The sequence below is a fragment of the Cyanistes caeruleus genome, chromosome 9, assembly GCF_971803275.1.
Source record: "Cyanistes caeruleus chromosome 9, bCyaCae1.hap1.1, whole genome shotgun sequence".
Lineage (NCBI taxonomy): Eukaryota > Metazoa > Chordata > Aves > Passeriformes > Paridae > Cyanistes > Cyanistes caeruleus.
The window spans coordinates 28,549,389-28,568,640 of NC_141709.1; the positions used below are offsets into that span (position 1 = coordinate 28,549,389).

At 36.3% G+C, this 19,252-nt stretch overlaps 1 protein-coding gene across 4 annotated transcripts in view; it reads right to left on the reverse strand.

Annotated features, from left to right (window-relative positions):
- The window catches only part of FAF1 (Fas associated factor 1), a 157,738-nt gene that overhangs the window by 35,685 nt on the left and 102,801 nt on the right, over positions 1 to 19,252 (reverse strand). For all 4 annotated transcript variants that reach the window (XM_086901513.1, XM_086901512.1, XM_086901511.1 and 1 more), the window contains exons 9-13: positions 17,099 to 17,194; positions 16,348 to 16,474; positions 15,421 to 15,484; positions 14,416 to 14,497; positions 6,627 to 6,781 (exon numbers count right to left, since the gene is read on the reverse strand). In XM_086901513.1, coding sequence (XP_086757639.1) covers positions 6,627 to 6,781; positions 14,416 to 14,497; positions 15,421 to 15,484; positions 16,348 to 16,474; positions 17,099 to 17,194 — 524 coding nt within the window. The remainder of the gene's footprint in view (positions 1 to 6,626; positions 6,782 to 14,415; positions 14,498 to 15,420; positions 15,485 to 16,347; positions 16,475 to 17,098; positions 17,195 to 19,252) is intronic.

Here is a 19,252-nt window from a genome sequence, read left to right on the forward strand (position 1 = left end):
AAAATGGGGCCCTTTGGCTCATGGTGCTCACTATGTTTTTTGGAAAGGACTTTTTAACAGAACAGAAAGGCTGCACCAGAGATGTTTTTTGCTGTATCTTCTTAGCCTAAAGTCCTCCTCAGAAAGCAGCAGCAGCAGAAAAATCTGACAATCTCTTCTAAAAGACCTTTCAGAACACAAACTGGATGACTTTGGGCCAAAAAAAATGTGATTTATTTATGACTAGATAATTCCCAAAGCCAGCCTTAAACAGCCCTTAAAATTTCAGAAATGGGTTTGGAGAAAAAGTAACTTCTTTGCTGAGCATGAAGAAAACAATTATGAATATTATATATGCAAGATTTCTGATTATTTTTAATAATAATTAAATAATGTGCAAAGTCAACATAAGACTTATTAAAATGTTAACGTAAAAATAACATTTCTGTATTGGGTATTTACAGTTTTAAAAGAGTAAAAGCTGAGGTCCTGAATTGATATATTAAAATAAACCTGGTCTCCATAATACAGAGTTACTGCCTTACCCACATTGGTAGGGTTGTAACTCAAACACAAGGAGCAGCAGACACAAAGCATGTTTGAAAGATGTATGCAGCAGCCTAAATCAAATTATTTGAGTATCATCTTCAGGATCCACATGCTAAAAATCCGATTCAGATGCTAAAAAGCATGATTTTATCCACTTCTTTATGTAGAAGTAAAGCCTATATGAGTGGGTTATCTATGTCTTCCTAAAACATGGAAGATCTGACTCCCATCCTGAAAGGTTCCACCAGTTTAAATACTTCACAACCCCATTCAGTCTAAACCACAGCCCTCTAGAAAGCCATTAGTCCACCTCTGGACACCAGGCAAAGTCATTGGTGGAAGCAGAAATAAAATACCTTGAGCCCCTGCCAGAGCACTGCACAAAGAATGGAACACACAAGATGCACTTTCACCATCACCTACAATGCACTGTATGATTTCCCAAGGAATATCCAAGGCTTGCCACAGGCAGATTTAATATGCAGATTAAATAAACAGATTTAATGACAGCCAAGGTAAGGACAGACAGTGTGTTTAGTTACTTTACAGATGTTGGTAAAGTGGGAGAAGCTACAAGCACATCAGAATTCAGAGAATTCAGATTAATCTTCATAACTCAAAGAACCATCCTGAAAAGTAAAATTTAATTCTGTAAGGTCAATGAAAGTATTCAAACTAGAGGAAAGATTGCATAAATGCAGCAGAAGAAGCAAGCAATAAGAGAAAACAACCAGATCCTTCCTGAAAACAGTCCAACAAATGTCTTGACCACCTTTTCTTCTGCCTTCACCTCTTTTTTTCACAGGACACAAAAAGTTTTATTTTTTCACCTTTTCTGTTCAACAAACTTAATCAACTAGATTGTCATTTCAGTACAGTGGGATAGAACATTCTTTGAGATTTTGTTTTAGAGCGGGGTCTTAAAACATATGCTTAAAAATCTATCAATTTAATTAATTCCTTGGATATAATAGCTACTTTTCTCAGATCACCTTAAAACATTGCTAAAGGCATAGAAACTGATGCACTGAAAACCTTGATAATATCAGAGAGGCTGCTTTCTATTTATAGTTGGATATTATAGACACCCATATCTTCCTAATCACGACCAGATCAAAATGCATTCTCTGCTGATTTTTAGTTTTCCAAATTTGGGCATTTTTAGATTACTAACATGAAATTACCTTGAAGCACATAAATATTTAAGTAGGGATAGTTTACCTTTTCTGGTGGGTGTATAATAAACAGTTTAACCATCATCTATATACAGGCTGTTTTGTTCTCCATCTAAAGAGACAATCACCTTTTATCCTTTTCCTTTTTTTTCTTCCTTTTTAGTGCTATTAGGAAACTATTCACAAGTCCAACCCTGAACAATACTATGCAGTAATTATGACTAAATGACAAAGAGATGCGAACAATTACCGAGTCCATTTTGAAACCCTACACTAATAAAGTCATTAGATGCTGCCCTTGCCATGAGCCTTCTAAAAGCTTCTGAAGTTACAAGAACACACGGCATTGTTCCTTAGGACAATTGCTGCTGGCAGAATGCAAACCTTGAGTTAAACCATGCTGCAAATTGATCTTGACATTCTGTTAAGACCGCCACTAAAATCAAAAGCAAAGGAGAAAAGGAGAAAATGAGCGGGTGGGATGTAATCATGGAACAGAAGGGTTCCCTCCTCACCTTCTTTCCTCTTCCTCCTCAAAACAAACCATACAGAAAATGACAAACTCGCCTGGTGTTTGAGAACCTTTATTTTTAAAACATTAATTAGACTTCTGACCTGTTTTTATTGACTGGCACTGTATTGCTATTAAAGTAAATTAAATAAAAAATTGCAGAATACAATAGAAAGGGTTTTCACACTGTTCTGTGAAACCTGTTAAGGATTTAGTGCGTAAAGAACACGTCCAACAGTTTTGTAAGCAACATACACAGAATCTGTGGTCACTCCTGAAGAGGCAGTGAGAAATTAACCCACCTCCTCCCGCTCTCACAGACCCCACACCTGCAATATATTTGCTGAAGGATCAAATGGGATTGGGGAGCTGGAGTAATATGGTCAACTGGTCTTCATCCAGGCATGCATCATTCAGTAGGTTAGAATTAAGGGTCAGCAACTGTGAATATGGCTAATCACTTGATGACGGAAATTGCAGGTGAAGACAACCTGCTGCTGAGAGCACTTTAGCGAATTAACTCTTTCCTAAGCTTAAGCAAAGTGAAAAACTATCATTTGAACATTTAAACTAACAAGTACCTGTCATCAGAGCAAAATTGCAAACACCTTGAAATACGGTGTTGCCCAAGGGCAATGATATCAAAAGCTAAAAAGCTGCTACAGATTTGAGAGTCGCTGTCTCATGGTTTTGGCTTTGCTTGGCAAACTCTGTGTGCTGGAATGTCTTGATACTATGCATTATCTGTGTTTGTAAATGCTGTGTGTACAAATATAAGGTGTGTGTGCATATAAATCACTATACATCTTTCCTGGATACAAATTTATTAGTGCACGTTAACGAATTAACAAAACCAGCTAGGCATGTGTTTGCATAAACATATACAACTTTCACACACGTATTAGAACAATGGTATTAAATCAACTCCTTGAAGTCAAAAAGTGCCAGAATTAGAGCTGTTCATGTCTGGCTCTCCTGCTCATCGAACCTGGAATCCCTCTGGAAACCAGAGGAATTGCTCAGCCCATGTGATGGCCTGATGCAGGTGTGTGCTTGGGCCAAATGGCAGGGCCAGAACTGCCAGCAGCACTGCAGTCAAACTGCCAGCACCCCCCTGCCATCTCCCCCCAAATTTCTGCTTTCTGAAGGGGCATGGTAGCAATCCTCACTGCCAGCAATTGAAAGGAAATGATGATTTTTAAGCTCATGATTAACCTCAAATTGAGTGGAATGTATCAAAAGTTAGAGATATGTGTGTAGCTTTGTGGTCTTTTTCCTCCTCTGATGGGAACAGATCACAAGAATATCTCAAAGAGTTGTTCTCTACACTGAAGTCTAAACTATGGAGATAAAGATTTCATGTATGTTCCTTAACAGTACCATAAAAGCACTATTTTCCTAAATGAAGGCTACTTATTTTATTTTCCCTTTATTATAATTTTATTATGATTAATGAAAAAATTCACAATCACAGAACTTACTCAAAGTAACTGCTTCCTTCACTGCAAACCTGATGTCAGAAGCAATTAAAACCCATGGAAGCCAAAACAAAATTACCCCACAATTGTATTAACTAGACTTTGCCTTCATTTTGACAAAGTAACAGTCCTGGGTGGCTGCAGAAGGAAGATTTTAGTATCTGACTCTCAAAGTTGTAATGCTTATGCTTTGGCACTACTGCTGGCAGGTACTCAGTGCTCACACAGCATTTTACTCCTACCTAAGGGGCTCTCCTCAGTCTGTTGGAATGGATATTGAAGATTGAGAGATTCCAAAAGAAATGTGCTACTGTACAGTAATGCAGTGTTTTAAAGCACATTTCTGCATCAATGTCAGCTGAGAAACACATTAAAAGTTGGGGAAAATGAGATTTTGGAGCTGGTTTTGTTCTATAGTGTTCAGGACTGACCCTCATTTCATTAATGAGAAAATTGAAAACAATTATTAGGACTAATTTTGGAACACAATGACATCCATGGATCAGAACATTCAGAATATTTTTTTGGCTTATACAAGGAAAGTCTTTATACCTGTTTGAATTTATTCATGCCACTGCACAGCACTGAAACCACATCTTTCATGACTGACATTGAGGTGTCCCTGCTGACTGCTGTAAATCAAGTGGGCCTAATTCCTCTGCTGTACCACACTGGCTTTTCCAGCATCTTTATAGTGCAATTTTAAGAGTATAAATGAGCTGCTCTTGGGCTACACCAGCAGGCAAAACCCAGTTCCTCCTGTTGTTGTTGTTGTCTTCTCACCATTCAAATAAAAAGCTACATTTAACTGTGTTCATAGGGATACAGAAGGGGCTCCAAGACCAGTGTCACTACGTGAAGGGTAGTGATTGAACAGGGGGACTGAGTATTTATTTATGGGAATTCCCACAGTGCACTGGCACTTCCCAAAGGGAGAAGGAAGCATCGTTCCCCCTCTAGAAATCACAATCTAAGGAGCAGGATGTGGCACTAACCACAACTGAGAAATTATTCTAATTTGTGCCAGCATGCCTTGTTTACCCCTTACTATTTTTTGACCTCACTGTTAATATGACAGTTTCTTTGCTGTTTTTAACAGAAAGCAAAAACTGAAGGCTTAAAAACCCTATCGTCCAGCACAATCAGGGCCTAAGTTCATTGGGAGCAGCTATAAAGCCTTAAACAAGCCCTTTATTTTGTGTTTTAAGAAGTGTCATAAGGAGTTAATAGGACACAGCTGTACAGGCTCTTTCTAACAAGCAGCTTCTGTCGCTTTGGTCACCACAGGTGTCTGTGTAACCTGCAAACTCTTATTACTAGTGTATCAAAGTTGTGCTACTTAATAGATTTCTTTAGTAAAACACAACAAAGCAATTACATGGCTGTTGATCGTTAGTCATAAAAAACCCCTCAAACACAGTTTTTCAAAAGAAACTACACTGCAATTTTTTGTCATTGTAAAATAAAAGAAACAGAGAATTAAATAGAAAAGCAGACAATAGAACAGCAGGTAGTCAACTGAACTTAGCCACTACAGATGGTTTAGAAATAGTGTTTCCTTCTACACCAACTTGTGGGATAAAAGAAAAGGAGGAGGCTCCTTACTGCCCATGAATGGCAATACCAAAAGACTTAAGCAACTTTCCAGTCTATGTATTTGGCCCCATGAAAGAACCTAGATGTTTCTTTTTCCTCTCTTACTTTTTTTTTTTTTTCAGAAACTTTTAATCTGTTTTTGCAACTACTTTTTTCCATAACCATTTACACTTCTCTAGAATAATTTAAACTAGAAACATTGCTGCTGATCTCTCCAATGATAAAATGCAGAAGGTCAAGTGAGGAATTCCTGAGAAACTCAAGTGTCATTTAAAAAGCACATTAGAAAAAGAGACTGTTCCACTCTCCAAGGTCACCTCAGTAAAGAAATGGTAACTATAACTTACGAAGTGAAGACTAGAAATGCATAAATGCTCTATTCTAATAATCCACAAGAGAAAGAAACACAAATGTATAATTTTCCTTGTTCAGTAATCACTGGAGTTGTGCAAAGAAGTCAAATGATTGTTGTGTTTTTCAGTCAAAAATTAGAATAAATCTAATGTAATATACATAGGATGTTATCCTGACAAGACATGATCAGTGATCTTCTGGGCAAACAAAGGTTACAAAGTAAGGTCCAAGTCAGAGAACCAAACAACTCGGACTTCTAAACGTTATAATATTAATAATATTGTTATTTTCAGTAGATCACTATCAACTGATAAATAACTAAAGAAGAGAGAGACCTTATTACAACACTAAGAAAATTTGTTGGTAATCTACAAAAGTTTTAGAAGGAGGTAGAATCTACAGTTTTAATTCTGTACTCATCAGCAAAATTATGGTCTCTCTAGGACATAACTTTTATTATATTAGAACCTTTATTATATTAAAACTAAAATATCTGAACACCCCCAAAGGAAAATTCCATAAGAAAACTGTCATTTAAAAAAGTTCATATGAATTGCAAGTGTTTAACATTTTGCACAATCTGTTCTTAATACTAATTTATCACATGAATGTTATTTTTTAAGTAAGATTTTCATTATCAGCAGTAGTTATTACCCCAGAAAACATACACACAATTAATGCCATGTAATATTACTGCAATGCATAACTGTGAAGACACACGTTTGAATATAGAATCACGTTTCAAAATAAACCAGAAAAAAAAAAAAGGAAATTATTTTCTTCAATTACTTTTTCCTGCACAGGAATAAGAAGTCACTTTTTCATGAACACAAGGCCAGTCCAATTCTCAACGAATGTCAGCCAGCACAGCTTCATTGATCAGCTGAGAATGAGCTGAAGTTTCAGCTCAAATAGATATTAAGCACCAAAAATATTTGATAGCCAGGGCCTTCCCTGCTCCACTCAGAGTCCAAAAAGTCTTACCTTGCTCTGTTTGCTTCTTTTGTCATGTCCCATGCCCAGGTTATGAAGTTCTGACTCAGGTAGGAGACAATGGATTCAGCACAAAGCATTTGTGAGCAGAAGACGTTGGTTAGTACACTTTCATCATGGTGGAGGTAGATAGCAAGGAGCTTTCTCTGGAAAAAATGTGACAAGAGACGAGTGAAAAGCTCCTCAGGCAATTTAGCAATTTAAAGTTGCTGCTGCAGGTTTGTGTGTTAATACCCACAATGGGGTTTATCAAGGGTGACAAGTATCTCAACATGCACACAGAAGAAATAACCAGCAGATTTCAAGTCAAATGGTCCATTCCTGCAAATTTTTAAATATTCTCAACGCTTCCTAATATTCTGAGTACTAAAATACAATATATTATATTTTTAGAGCATGAAAGGAACAATGAATGAAAAACAAAAACCTTATTAACAGACCTAGGAAATGGGTGAACTTTTCAGCTTGCTGCCCAACAAAAATAACATTTCCCTGAACAGGGAACACACTTCTTGATTGAACAGCATCTACCACAAAAAACAGTTATAAACAACCTGAAAAAAATGATAGTGCATTGCTATCACCACCTCTGTAGCCAAATAAAGAGGCACTGCATGCTGAGATGGTGTCTGTGCTCTACTGAAACCAAATATTCTGCGCTGTTGTTCTGGAACCCTATCAAGTAAAACTTGAGCTTCACTGCCAGCAGCTGTGTCCCCATGAAAACCTCAGACCACCTTTTGGAAAGCAAGTCTGTGTGCATGTAAATATAGAAAGCAGGCTGCAAAAATACAGGGAGACTATGAGCTAGGTAGGGACTGTGATTCTGCAACTGGCATTCAATGAATTATAAATATAACCCAGAAAATTACAGCTTTCCGTTCCCCCATACCCATATAAATTACTTACTTTATTTTGAAATAGTACCTGAACATATTTGCTGAGATGATACACTGTTATTTTCAAACATTTATTTAAAGCAATTTCAAATCTCTTCATCAGAAGTAACAGTGAACCCTAGATATTGATGTGTATTGATACAATTTTTAGACAAGCTGTCTTTGTGAAAAACCCCTGTAGGGCTCTCTCCTCATACACTGGCTTTGGATAAAATCTAACGACTGTTTATAAAAGGAACATTTGAACATTCGACTTTGGGAAAGGGATTAGTAATTTGCATTACTGTTTGTCTAATTTAATTTAAATGTTCTTCAGAACCACGTACACATGTGCCAGGAAGGGCCATTAATAAGCCCAACATGCAGAGATCCATATAAGTGCAGCCAACAATGTTGACTGAAACTAAACTTGAAAATCCAGGGCACTGATGCACAATATCATGCAATAAAACAGCATTTCTCTGGTGATATTTAATTTAAAAAGAAGAAAGAGGCAGGGGAAGATCAGGCACTGTCTGTTTTTGAGGATCAGCCGTTCTGCATTTCAAAGCGTCGATCCCTGCAATATCCAGGTTACTGTGCTAGAATCTCGACTATTATATAGCAGTTGTAAGAGAGGGAGGGCAAAGATGTGTTTACTCAGTGATTAGGGCCTTAGAATAAGCCTCTAGCTCCTAGAGAGACAGCTCACCACTTATTCATTTGGACCAATTCACAAAGCCTAGAAAGATTAAACATCCATGCTGAGAAGACAAGCGAATGCAGACGGTGAAAAAGAAATAAAAATTCTTTAAAAACTCTGAGATGACTTCATTATTTTTTCCACAAGGAAACTTTAGGAAAGTGTTTAGTTAGAGAAAAACCCACATTGACCTCTCTCTAAACCCTTAATCTTTCCTTTGTGGTGGCATTGCTTTGTGGTAAGCGGATGGCTTTGCTCTCCTCTTTTCACTGGGAGCGGACAGAAAAAAAGGCTCTTGAGAAACACTTTTACTTCCAAAGAAACAACCCCATGAAACTGTTAAATATGAGATTCTGTACAACAGAATGTTTCAAAATATGTACAGTTTTAGGCTTAAAGATTTAGGGACAAATTTTAGTAAACAGAATGGGCACAAACACAATGGAGGTTTACACTGAGTTACTTCCCAAGGGAATGTAATTTTTGTTGTCTCAACAAATCTCACCATGCAAAGACTAAACTCCATCACATAGAAAACACTGCACTTGTATCTGATACTTCATCCAAAATGTTAAGTGTGGGCACAGGCATATTGCTATGACAAATGCAAAGAGGTAGCAGGAGGAACTGAAGTGCTAAGACATGATTTGGAAAAATATTTGTGAAAGCTGGGGGCATTTTTCCCTTGGAAAAATGTGTGATTGCAAAAGGCTCACAGCGTGAAGTTTGTTGTTGTTGCTGTTGTTGTGTGGGTTTGTTTTCATGTTTGTTTACTTAACTAACCCATGGTAGCACACATTTATAAGCAAGTTTTGGTTGTGTTTATTTCAAGCCTTTGAAAAGTCAGAGTAAATTCTAGGATTCTATTATGACTAATGCTGGGTATTTTTCAGTCAATACTATTAAAACAGCCTCGCAAAGCTGTTGAACAGTCTCAAATTCCATAAGAAGCAGCCTGCTAATGGAGCACTAGACTGCTCTGTGTTGGATTTTTCTATGACTCGGAGGTGGTATAGTTAGCATGAAATTTTAACCAAGAATACAGCAGGGAAAAAATTTTACTAGTCCCTACAAAGGTGTGGGATACCAGAAAGGTTTTAACCACTGAATACATGAGGGACTTCCAAAGGCCTTAGGACATGAGGAACTTAAGCTACCAAGGGATGCATCTTTGATAGTGTGTGCATGCTGAAGACCAGGCATTTTAAAGCTTCAGAGAAGTTAACACACTTTGTACAGAATTAGAAGAAAAGTTGTCACTGATGTGAAGTTGAAGGAAAAGTTGTCACTGAGGCAAAACCCCCATAAATTGGCATCAGTGGGTAATGGGATTTCTAAGCTTCTCAGCCAGTTCCTAATACTGTGAATAACTCAGGTAACTCGAAAGAATATGAACTTGAATGGGAATAGCAATGCAATCATAAGGGTCAACAAAACCAAGGACCTGGATGGTTATTTTAGAATCTCAGATTTACAAGTTCAAGTAATGACTGAGACAGAAAAGTTCATGATGTAACAGTTGCTAGAGGCATGAATGTTCTGTCAAACTGGTAGGCTAGCAAAGAAAAACTTATTTTTTTCCTCCAGGTTTTATGCAGTGAGAACTACTTCAAATTTTAAAAGGGACACATTTGCACTTCTTTGTATCTTTGAAGTGCACAGTCTGATCCACCTGTCCACAGTGATCTTGGAGCTCATAGGATCAGCCTTGGGCTGCTGCTACTACTACTACTACTACTACTACTACTACTACTACTGCTACTATTACTAAGGCTATTTTATCTAGCCTTGTAGAAGAGATCTGAAAAAAACAGTACCCCACAGGTTCCTAAAGTAGGAGTGAGGTGATCCCTGTAAACTTCTGATCCCACATTTTGTATTACACATGGCATAAGACATCCCCAAACTAGCTCCTAGATTTATCTTTCTGTAATTTTACCTTTCAGTAAAACATTTCATCTCAAAAATCCATCAGTGATGAAGAATGCACAAGAGCCATGGTAAGGTGTTCAAACAGCTACCCACTCTCCCAGGTAAAGGTGTGTTAAAACCCTGATTTAGTCTACTTTCATCTTCCAACTATTTGATCCTATTATACTGTTGTATCTCCATTTCAATCAATTGCACCTGTAGTGATACCTTACATAATGCAAATAGTATCCAGTAATTAATGCTAAACTGGGGTAAGATCTATAATTACAAGCTTTGAAAGAAGAGGAAATGTAGAGTGAGTCAGACAAGTTCAAAAAACATCCATTATTTAGTATCAAATACAGAGGATGCTGAGGAGAGACCCATGCCTGGAAGCAATCCTGCAGATAGGAAAGATGAAGCTACTCTTCAGATATGAAAAATGAAGGGTATGGAGGCAAACAGTGAAGCTACCAAACTGGTATGTTGTAGCAGAAATTTCTAAATAGTTATCCACAAATTCAGAAATAATATACAAATTAAAGGACTGAACTGCTAACATACATCAGGCAAGGCTGGAAAGAAAATGGTGATTAACATGGGAGTTAACTGGAGCTTATGTACTGATATTTACCACAGTGCAGCTGCTTCACTCTCCCTGAAAACCTGGAATTATACTTCTATACCTGTCTCCCAGTTTCAACCAGACCATGTACCTTAGTGGTCAGGTTATTTATGTTTAATCACAATTTGTAAAGGGGTAATTCCTCCAGCTGTAATTTGTAATAAATTCAGCATAAAATTAATCAGCTGAAGTAATAAGGAACATTTTTCTGAGTTATACAGATAAAAATGGTGCTACAGAAAGCCCTGTATGAAGGAATATTCTGCTACCACCAAGGAAAAGGAAAAAAAAAAAAAAGCTTTTATTTGAACACACCAAATCATGGAAGGAGCATACTTTACTCTAGGTATTCAGGAAATAAAGAACCCATCTGTGAGAGGGATGGTGCTGCCTCTAAATTGAACCTAAAAGACAGAATTCAAGGAGAAGAAAAACACGGTTCATTTTCAGAATGCAGGAATATATATTGAGGTGACAATACCAATCTGTGCTAAGAGAGATGTTTCACATATTTATTAAAAGTCAGTGGACAGAAAGGTTGAGAGAGGAGCAGGAGGTGAGATGACAGAGGTATATAAAGATAAGAGCTCCTGAAAAGGAAAAGGCAATGTCTTTATTCTTTCTCTTAATAAAAGAGTAGCAATCACCTATAAAAATGAAAAGACAAGCTCTGATAAAAGAAAATACTTCAGTAATATTCACATATATAACTCAGCAAGCTTCAATATAGCAACTAAAATCCAGTATTAATAACAATACCCCAAGTCAGGATAAACCCCCTGATGTCTCAGGACACAAGACACCCACAAACTGCTTTCAGACACAAAGACACCTCCCCCAAACACCTTGTTAAAAAAATGGCTAATATAGGATTTCTTCCATGTGTAGCAATTCCCATGGCAGTGTAGCTCTGTAGCAAGAGTAAGATCACTCTTCAGAAACTTAGTGACAGGGAAACTCTTCTTCCCAACAGACAGAGCAAGACTTTCACAAATACCAGCTTAATTGTTAATTTAATAAACCTCCATCTCTCTTTCTCTTCCTGACCCCATTAAAAGAAATACTGAAAATATTTTCTTGTCATACATACAATAAGCCTTTAAATGAATACACAACACCCTTCACTATTAGCTGCTGGAGGCAGCTGGGAATTTCATGGCCAAGGACACTGATTGTTAAAAGCAAGTCCCTATATCTTGGGTATTGTATTTTTGTGGTGAAGAGTTACACAGGTTTTAAAGAAGAGCTACATTTGACCTCATTCCCCCTCTCCTACCAAAAACTGGCATTGTTGTGGCAGCAGCTGCTCCAAAGGTTAAAAGACACCCATCATGTATGTTAATCTGCACTGGCTAATGACTCAAAGACAGCAGATAAACACCTTGACTTTTTTCACAAGGTATTTCTTTTTCAAGCAACATTTTGTTAAATAATCATGAATTACCATCCTTTCCAACAAATGAAAAGACAGTAAGATTTAACAGGAAACATCTATTTTCATAAAAAGAAGTTGAACTCATATTCTGTATTCAAAACACGTGTTCTGACATAAGTTAATTTTCTTAAAATAACCCAAAATAAAATATTTCTGGAAATAGCTTCATGTTTATATGCATTGGGATTTTTTTTTTTTTTTTAATGAGGTAAAAAGTATCCACAATACAGATTTAAAGCACAGCTGATGGCTGTCTCACCAGACATGAACTGTAGAGTGCACCTTCTGCTCTGGACAGCGTTGAGAATTTGTCAAGAAAAGGCCAAGATCTCTGAGCACTCAAGCTGCCAAGTGCTCTCAAATTAAATCAGTTTGAAGCGGTTTTCATTAAGATGGATTGAGTGTGGCATCGTGAGAAACACTCTATCAAATGTAGTGTTTTACTTAGTGATTAAGTATATACCAGTTGATGAAGCTGCCCAAATCCTTCGTAATCCCACCACTCCAATAAACATTTAATGAGTATATAAGTTCAAAAAGCCTAGTAGAGGATTTAAACCTTCAATCTTGTTTTTATTTACTCTTGGAACTCAATTTCTCACTTCAAGTGAAGAATGCTGGTGCCTGAAGCTCATCTGTTACCCTGGTAAAATTAAGTGCCCTCCATAGTATAAATTAGAAGACAAGACATACAGGTTGAAATTTCTCCAAAGATTTTTTATACTGATATATATATATTTAATTATTTCATGAAATTAAATTATGAGAATATGAAATGATGTGTCCCTTTCCTCAATTCTGAATTCCAGGAGCCAGTACTGAAAAAATTACTTTGTAACAGGGAAAAGCAGTGAAAATAAATGGAATGTATTTCCACATTCTCATCTCTTTGCTTAATATCAGAAAGTTACAATGAAAATAATGCCATTCCAAAGGTGAAGGAGAGCTTTCAAAATAAGGCAATATTCAGAAAAAAACCCAAAAATCTGAACAACACACAAAAAAATTAATACTCTCCTAAATATATAAATTTATATACATATACATGTATACATACAATGATTTTATTGTGATGATGACCTGGTCTGAATAAACCACACAATATTAAAATGACACGAATTTTAGAAGTGCTATGTAAGTAGCAGAAGAAGTATTTTGAGCAACAAAAAACTAAGTAACTGCACTGCATTAACATCAGATTTATAGGTAGAAAACAATTTATGAAAGTTCTTAATGAGCTTTTGTCCACCATTACACTCTTACACTGTCAACCATTTCTGGTGACATGACACAAAATGAACTTCCCAACTCACACCCTTTCCTTATTCAATTTATAGGATTTTTTTTCTCTGTGCAAAGACATGAAAATATTCACTAAACTTAAGAGTGTTAAGTATGTGCCAACTTCAGCTAGACAGTGTGGATTTATAACTCTCACACTGATCAAAATAGCCCCAAACATAATACAGAGGCTCCTTCCAATATGAATAACTATACTCTTCATTTTAAAATTAAACATCTATCAAGAAAACAAAAAGTAAATTTAAACAGCATGATTTTCTTGTTTGTGTTTCAGCTTTATCTGTGCTTAATTATGCAGGGTTTTGGGTTTCTCCTCAGTGAATCAAGTCACCGAAACTTAAATAAACTGTCCCCATTCTAATTTTATTAAAATACTGATTTTAAAACTGTGCATGGAATAACAGAAACTTGAGATGCCTGGTTGGATGTACAGAAAAACTAAACAACCAAACCTGAGTAATGGAACTTACTTGGCAGATAAAGGCTGTACAAAGTGGGGGGGAAAGCACACTGTATTTCAGAGACCTTTCAATTTAAATTTACAATTTCATTAGCCATTCTTCAAAGGAGTTACCAACATGCAACAGTGAACTTGTCAACCACACTCACAGACAGTGTTATCTGGTGCTAGGACACCATTATTTCAGGGAAAAAAAGGGAGGAGGAGAAAAGAAAAATAATAGCTTTGACAACTAAGAACTCCAGTAAAAATACAGCCTGAATGATTAGAAAGCATCAGTTACTCACTGCAATTCCAGAAACCAAGGTAAGCATTTTAGTCAACTGAATGAGTGCAACTCTTCTTGAACAATAAAAGCAAAATAACTCCAAAAGGTAGCTCAACTTTTCAAAAATAAAGATGAAACCCTTAAAATCCTTTCCATTTCCCCACTATATTTTATAAAGTAGTTTTAATACACACTTACATCTCTAGCTTTCCCATAGAAGGCTTCTTGAAAAGCAGCTTCTAATGATCCAATAAAATAAACAGGATGGCAGTCACCATACCTATTTGTGATAAAATTTCCAATTAATAAATTACAACAAAATCAAGTAATTTGAATATTCTACCTTTTCATATATTCTGTAAATATAATTAATAGGCTAAACCTTTAGAAAGATTTACACTTCTAAAGGACAGAAGGGAAATATTTAGGACCCATTTGTTTTCTGACATTGAAAAACTCAAAGTAATGAACTACTACCTTACAAACTTTATCATAAAAACATTCTGTTTACACATGTAGATACCTTAAGTTCTACACAATTTTCTATAAAAATTTTCAATCATAACTTATCTCCTCTCTTTATTCTATTCTTAAAGGTTAATTGAAGGCTATTATTGCATTACACATTAATGCATCTCATACACATAAAGGAACATCTCATCACAGGAGTGAAAACAGAAGGCACATAAACTTTTTGCATTACTTTGCAGCTTCTGCCTATTCAATCAAACAAGCAACTGTTTAACAGTGCATGATTTGGTAGTATAAAGTTTTTTAAAAATTCAGAATTTTTAAAAGTCAGTATTTACCCAGCCACTTTGCTATTGTGAAAGCTCTCACAGCACTACAAATATATTTTTCAATATTAATCAATTTCAGCTTTCCTGTTTTGCATATGATATAATAAAATTATCATATATAACCAGGCTTCCTCATCCTTCTGGACCTTTACATAATTAAGTAATGATATTACACAGTGGCAAAATAAATAAGACAAGAATCAACCATTCCAGCTTGGGCTGAGAAATAATTTTATTTCAGAAGCAGTTCTAGTAGCAGAGTTAGAAATAAAATAAATTAGTTTAGGATGTCCAAATATGCTATAATCTCACAAGAAAACATGTACACTTGGTTTATTTTTATTTTCATTATTTGCTAACATAGTTTGTAATAAGAATTGCACAGTTAACAGGCTAAGCTTACCTTGAAGAAAACTCTGCTGTAAATTGTAATAAGGCATCTCCTTCATTTTCAGCATTTTCTGGCACTTAAAAAAATATTAAAAAAATAATAAAAATAAAATAATGCAACCTTATAGAAACAGGTTGTAATATGCAAACACATTCACTTGACAGGTATTTCATGTTCCCAGCTTACTGAAGTGTTCCCAAGAGACCATATAAACTTCACCAAAGACTATCTACTATGAACCTTTCAAAAGACAAGAAATTTCCAGAGGGTCTCATGAATATATTCAGGTTTTCCAAATAGTAAAATCCTCAGGTCCAGTGTAATGTGATATATTACTTGCTCAGAGTTAGCAGTCTGACTTATTTAAGGGCTTGAAAGGATCAACTCTTCCTATTCACAGTGTTAAAAAGTTTTCCATATTATTACATATATTTGCTGTCAAAAAACTTCTAATGAAGTAACACTAATGCAAGCCTAAAGTAAAGAAAGAGTATGCAAGAATTGCATGTAGGAGGTAACTGACTGCTCAATCCTTTTCATAATTCAAGGGCAAATAATCACTAAGAAACTAGATTAGCATAACGACTAAAACATTAATCAAAAACAGAATCCGTAGAATTTTCAAAACAGGCAAGTGGAAATCTAGTTATCTACTAGTTATCTGGGTGCATTTGGATAGAGATCACAATTTCTCTGATTACATTTGTTACTCATCAATTTTAAGTTAAATAATTATTCTTCAGTTGCAAGGTTAGAAATTTCCCTCCATGGAAAGGTGCTTTTCTGGTTGCCAGCTATGTGTGCAGAATTTTCCTTTGATACACCCATCAGAGGTGACATTCCTATTAAAAGATACTTTCCAGTTTCTAATTCTGCAGACTCCTCACACCTCTCTGCCTTCACCTCTGCTGTACAACCCCAGTTCATTGTAACTCTTACTCATTGGCGATTTCCTCAAGGCAGATGATGCTACTCCAAACATTTCTCCATCATCAACTCCAAACTCAGTAGCATCTTCAAAGTCATCTCCATCACTATCACTAACCATATGAACATCAGTGCATTGCTGTATAAAAACAAAACCCAAAATCCACTGTAAGCTTCTATTTCAGACATTTTCAGTGAAATACAAAATACATTAACAGCGACAAATACTTACATATTTCTATAAACACATAATACACCGCAGTTTAATTTTATATTTTATGCAGCATTATCAAAGGTAATTTTTAACAGAAGTCTGGTTGCCAGAAATATTGTGTGACAAAATGCATTATTAAAGAATCTCTGCATACACACAGTTGAGCAAGTTTTTTTCCAAAGTTAATGCTGTTTTCCATCTAATGGTACCAGAGCTGGCCTAAGAGTGAGAAAAACCACACAATGGTGGCTTTTATGTTGGTATTTGACATACCAATATAAAGGAGAAAAATCAAAATTTTAGTGCAAGGAGCTAAGGTCTCATCCCCCACAGTCAGAAGTTTTGCTGGGATTTGGGGCTTTTATCCTCTTTTTCTTCAATGACTCATTTGCACAGTTACAATTACGTGTTGCAGGAACTGTAAATGGATTGTTGAAAGATGCAATTCTACTGACTCACTGGACAACAGGAGGGATGGTGACCACTGCACACCAAGGTGTCCCTGCCTCTTCCTAGAGCAGACTGCTAAATCAGAGATGATGTCCTTACCTCCTCTGACTGCTCCCTTGTTTGTACAGGTGAAGATCTTCTTCCAACTGTGAGTCGATGGCAAGGGAAAGTCAGTCCTGACACAGCTAAAGTCATCTACAAAGCAAGCAATGGTTCTTCATTAAAGCCACAGTCTCAATTAAAGGTTGGGGGGAGGGTTTAAGGTTGTTTAGAGGTTCAAATTAAAGACTGCATTATTTTAACACATTCTAAGAAGCCTGAAAAACTAAAATGATTCCTTACATTAAAAATATTCAAGGAGACATCAGCTGAGTTTTACTGAGGTGTATGCACAGAGTATCAAAACAAACTCCATGAACTGCAAATTCCAAAGTGCCTTGAGCTGTTATTTTCTCCTAATCAGTACTGAAGTTTGAAATGTTACTGTACATGCCAACTTTCACAGTGCTATGCTTGGATGATGTAAATGTAGATTTTTTTTATTGCTAATCAAGGAGCAATTGTTAAAGAAAAGATGCTAAGTATTGATGCAAGTAATTAAAAACAGTTAAATCATCTTAAAAAAATATTATTTTGAAGGATCTGTTTATCAGCAGACTTTGTAACAGACACAATCACATTGGCAACTTAAAAAATACATTTCTTCTCCTTTTAAATGTCAAGGGTGCAGACCATGTGCCTCACGTGAACAAAGACACACGAGCCAAACTGGTGACACTGCAGTCAGCACAGTCCACAGGATGGATGCTCAGGAGCCAGTGCCAACAGAAACAGCATTTCTGCCTGTTGTTATATGCCCAAATCTCAATTTTTTAAGAACTACCAATAGGAAAAGTCTACTGTCACTTGAAAGACAAAATTATTATGATGCCTGCAAACACACAGCAATAATATCTGAAAATCTGGCTCTATATTGCATTTTAAAACGCATTAATTACAATGCCTGAAAATGAGAACCCTGTGAACCAACTGTGCCATCCTTGCATTTCAAGCTTCTGCCCAGCCTCCTGCCTCTTCTGGAGAGCACATCAGTCCAGGAGAAGCAAGCTTGATGACCACAAATAGAAATTTCAGAAGCACCTAAGACCTATCTGAACTGATTTTACAATGTGAGTAGCTCTTAAATAAAGCTAATTGATTATTTTTGGCAATGACAAAGTATTTAATGCTATGCAATTTTCAGTAATGTGGGGGGTAGTCTTGGCTGTATGTTTAAAACATCATTTCTAATGGTTCCTACAGATGAAACACAGAGAGGACAGAAAAACACCTAGATCCCATGAAACTTATTAGTATTTTTGCAAGATGCAGAACAAAAGATTTACATTATACATTTCAGAAATACAACACTCTCCTAATTGGACTGTAAAAACATTAAGGTAAAATACATTTCAATCATTCTCAACAAAAATCCAAGAATAAATCATAAGCCTTAAATTTCATTTACTGCCATGAGCACTGAAAATACCCCATTTATTTTTTATACATAATTCAGAGCGACTTTCTCACTTGTCTGCTAGAACTCACAAAGATTTAATTTGCTGCAGGTTGAAGCAGGCTGATTAAGCAGGCTGGTTACCAAATGAATGTTAACCTGTCTGAACTAGCCTACTGTCACATTCTCACAGCAAGGTTAAACACAAGTTTAGCTGTGTAAAAAGCTCAGCAATGGTCTTAAAGGAAGTGAGTTATAATACTCTGGAGCAAATGAAATATTAAAGATGACACGCAGGTCTAGACCAATTATCTACGAAATTTCTGTGACAAGAGCATAGGAACTGCATTCTCTGCAATAATCCACCATTTCAATTCTTATTTTTATAAGCTTTTAATGATAAACAAAACCCAACTGTTATAAAACCTGAAACTTTGCCCTGTAGTTATCACACCACACAAAATGCTGGTGAAGCACACACACACACATTAACCACACACAGACTGCAGCTCCCTCTCTCACAGCATCAAATACCCTGACAGATGCCTGGAAAGGCTCCCGGTATCTCTTACGTGCACATTAAAGAGAGAGTGGTAAGATCAAGCAGGCAGTTATTGTGCTGCTTCATCACTTGGCCCAATTGCAGGGTGTTGCAATTCCAATTTGCAACCCTATATTATAGTGTCAAAGCGTCTCTCAAACATGAGCTAACAGCAGAAGGGGTTCCACATCAGAGCCTGTTTCATCCTACTCTCCAG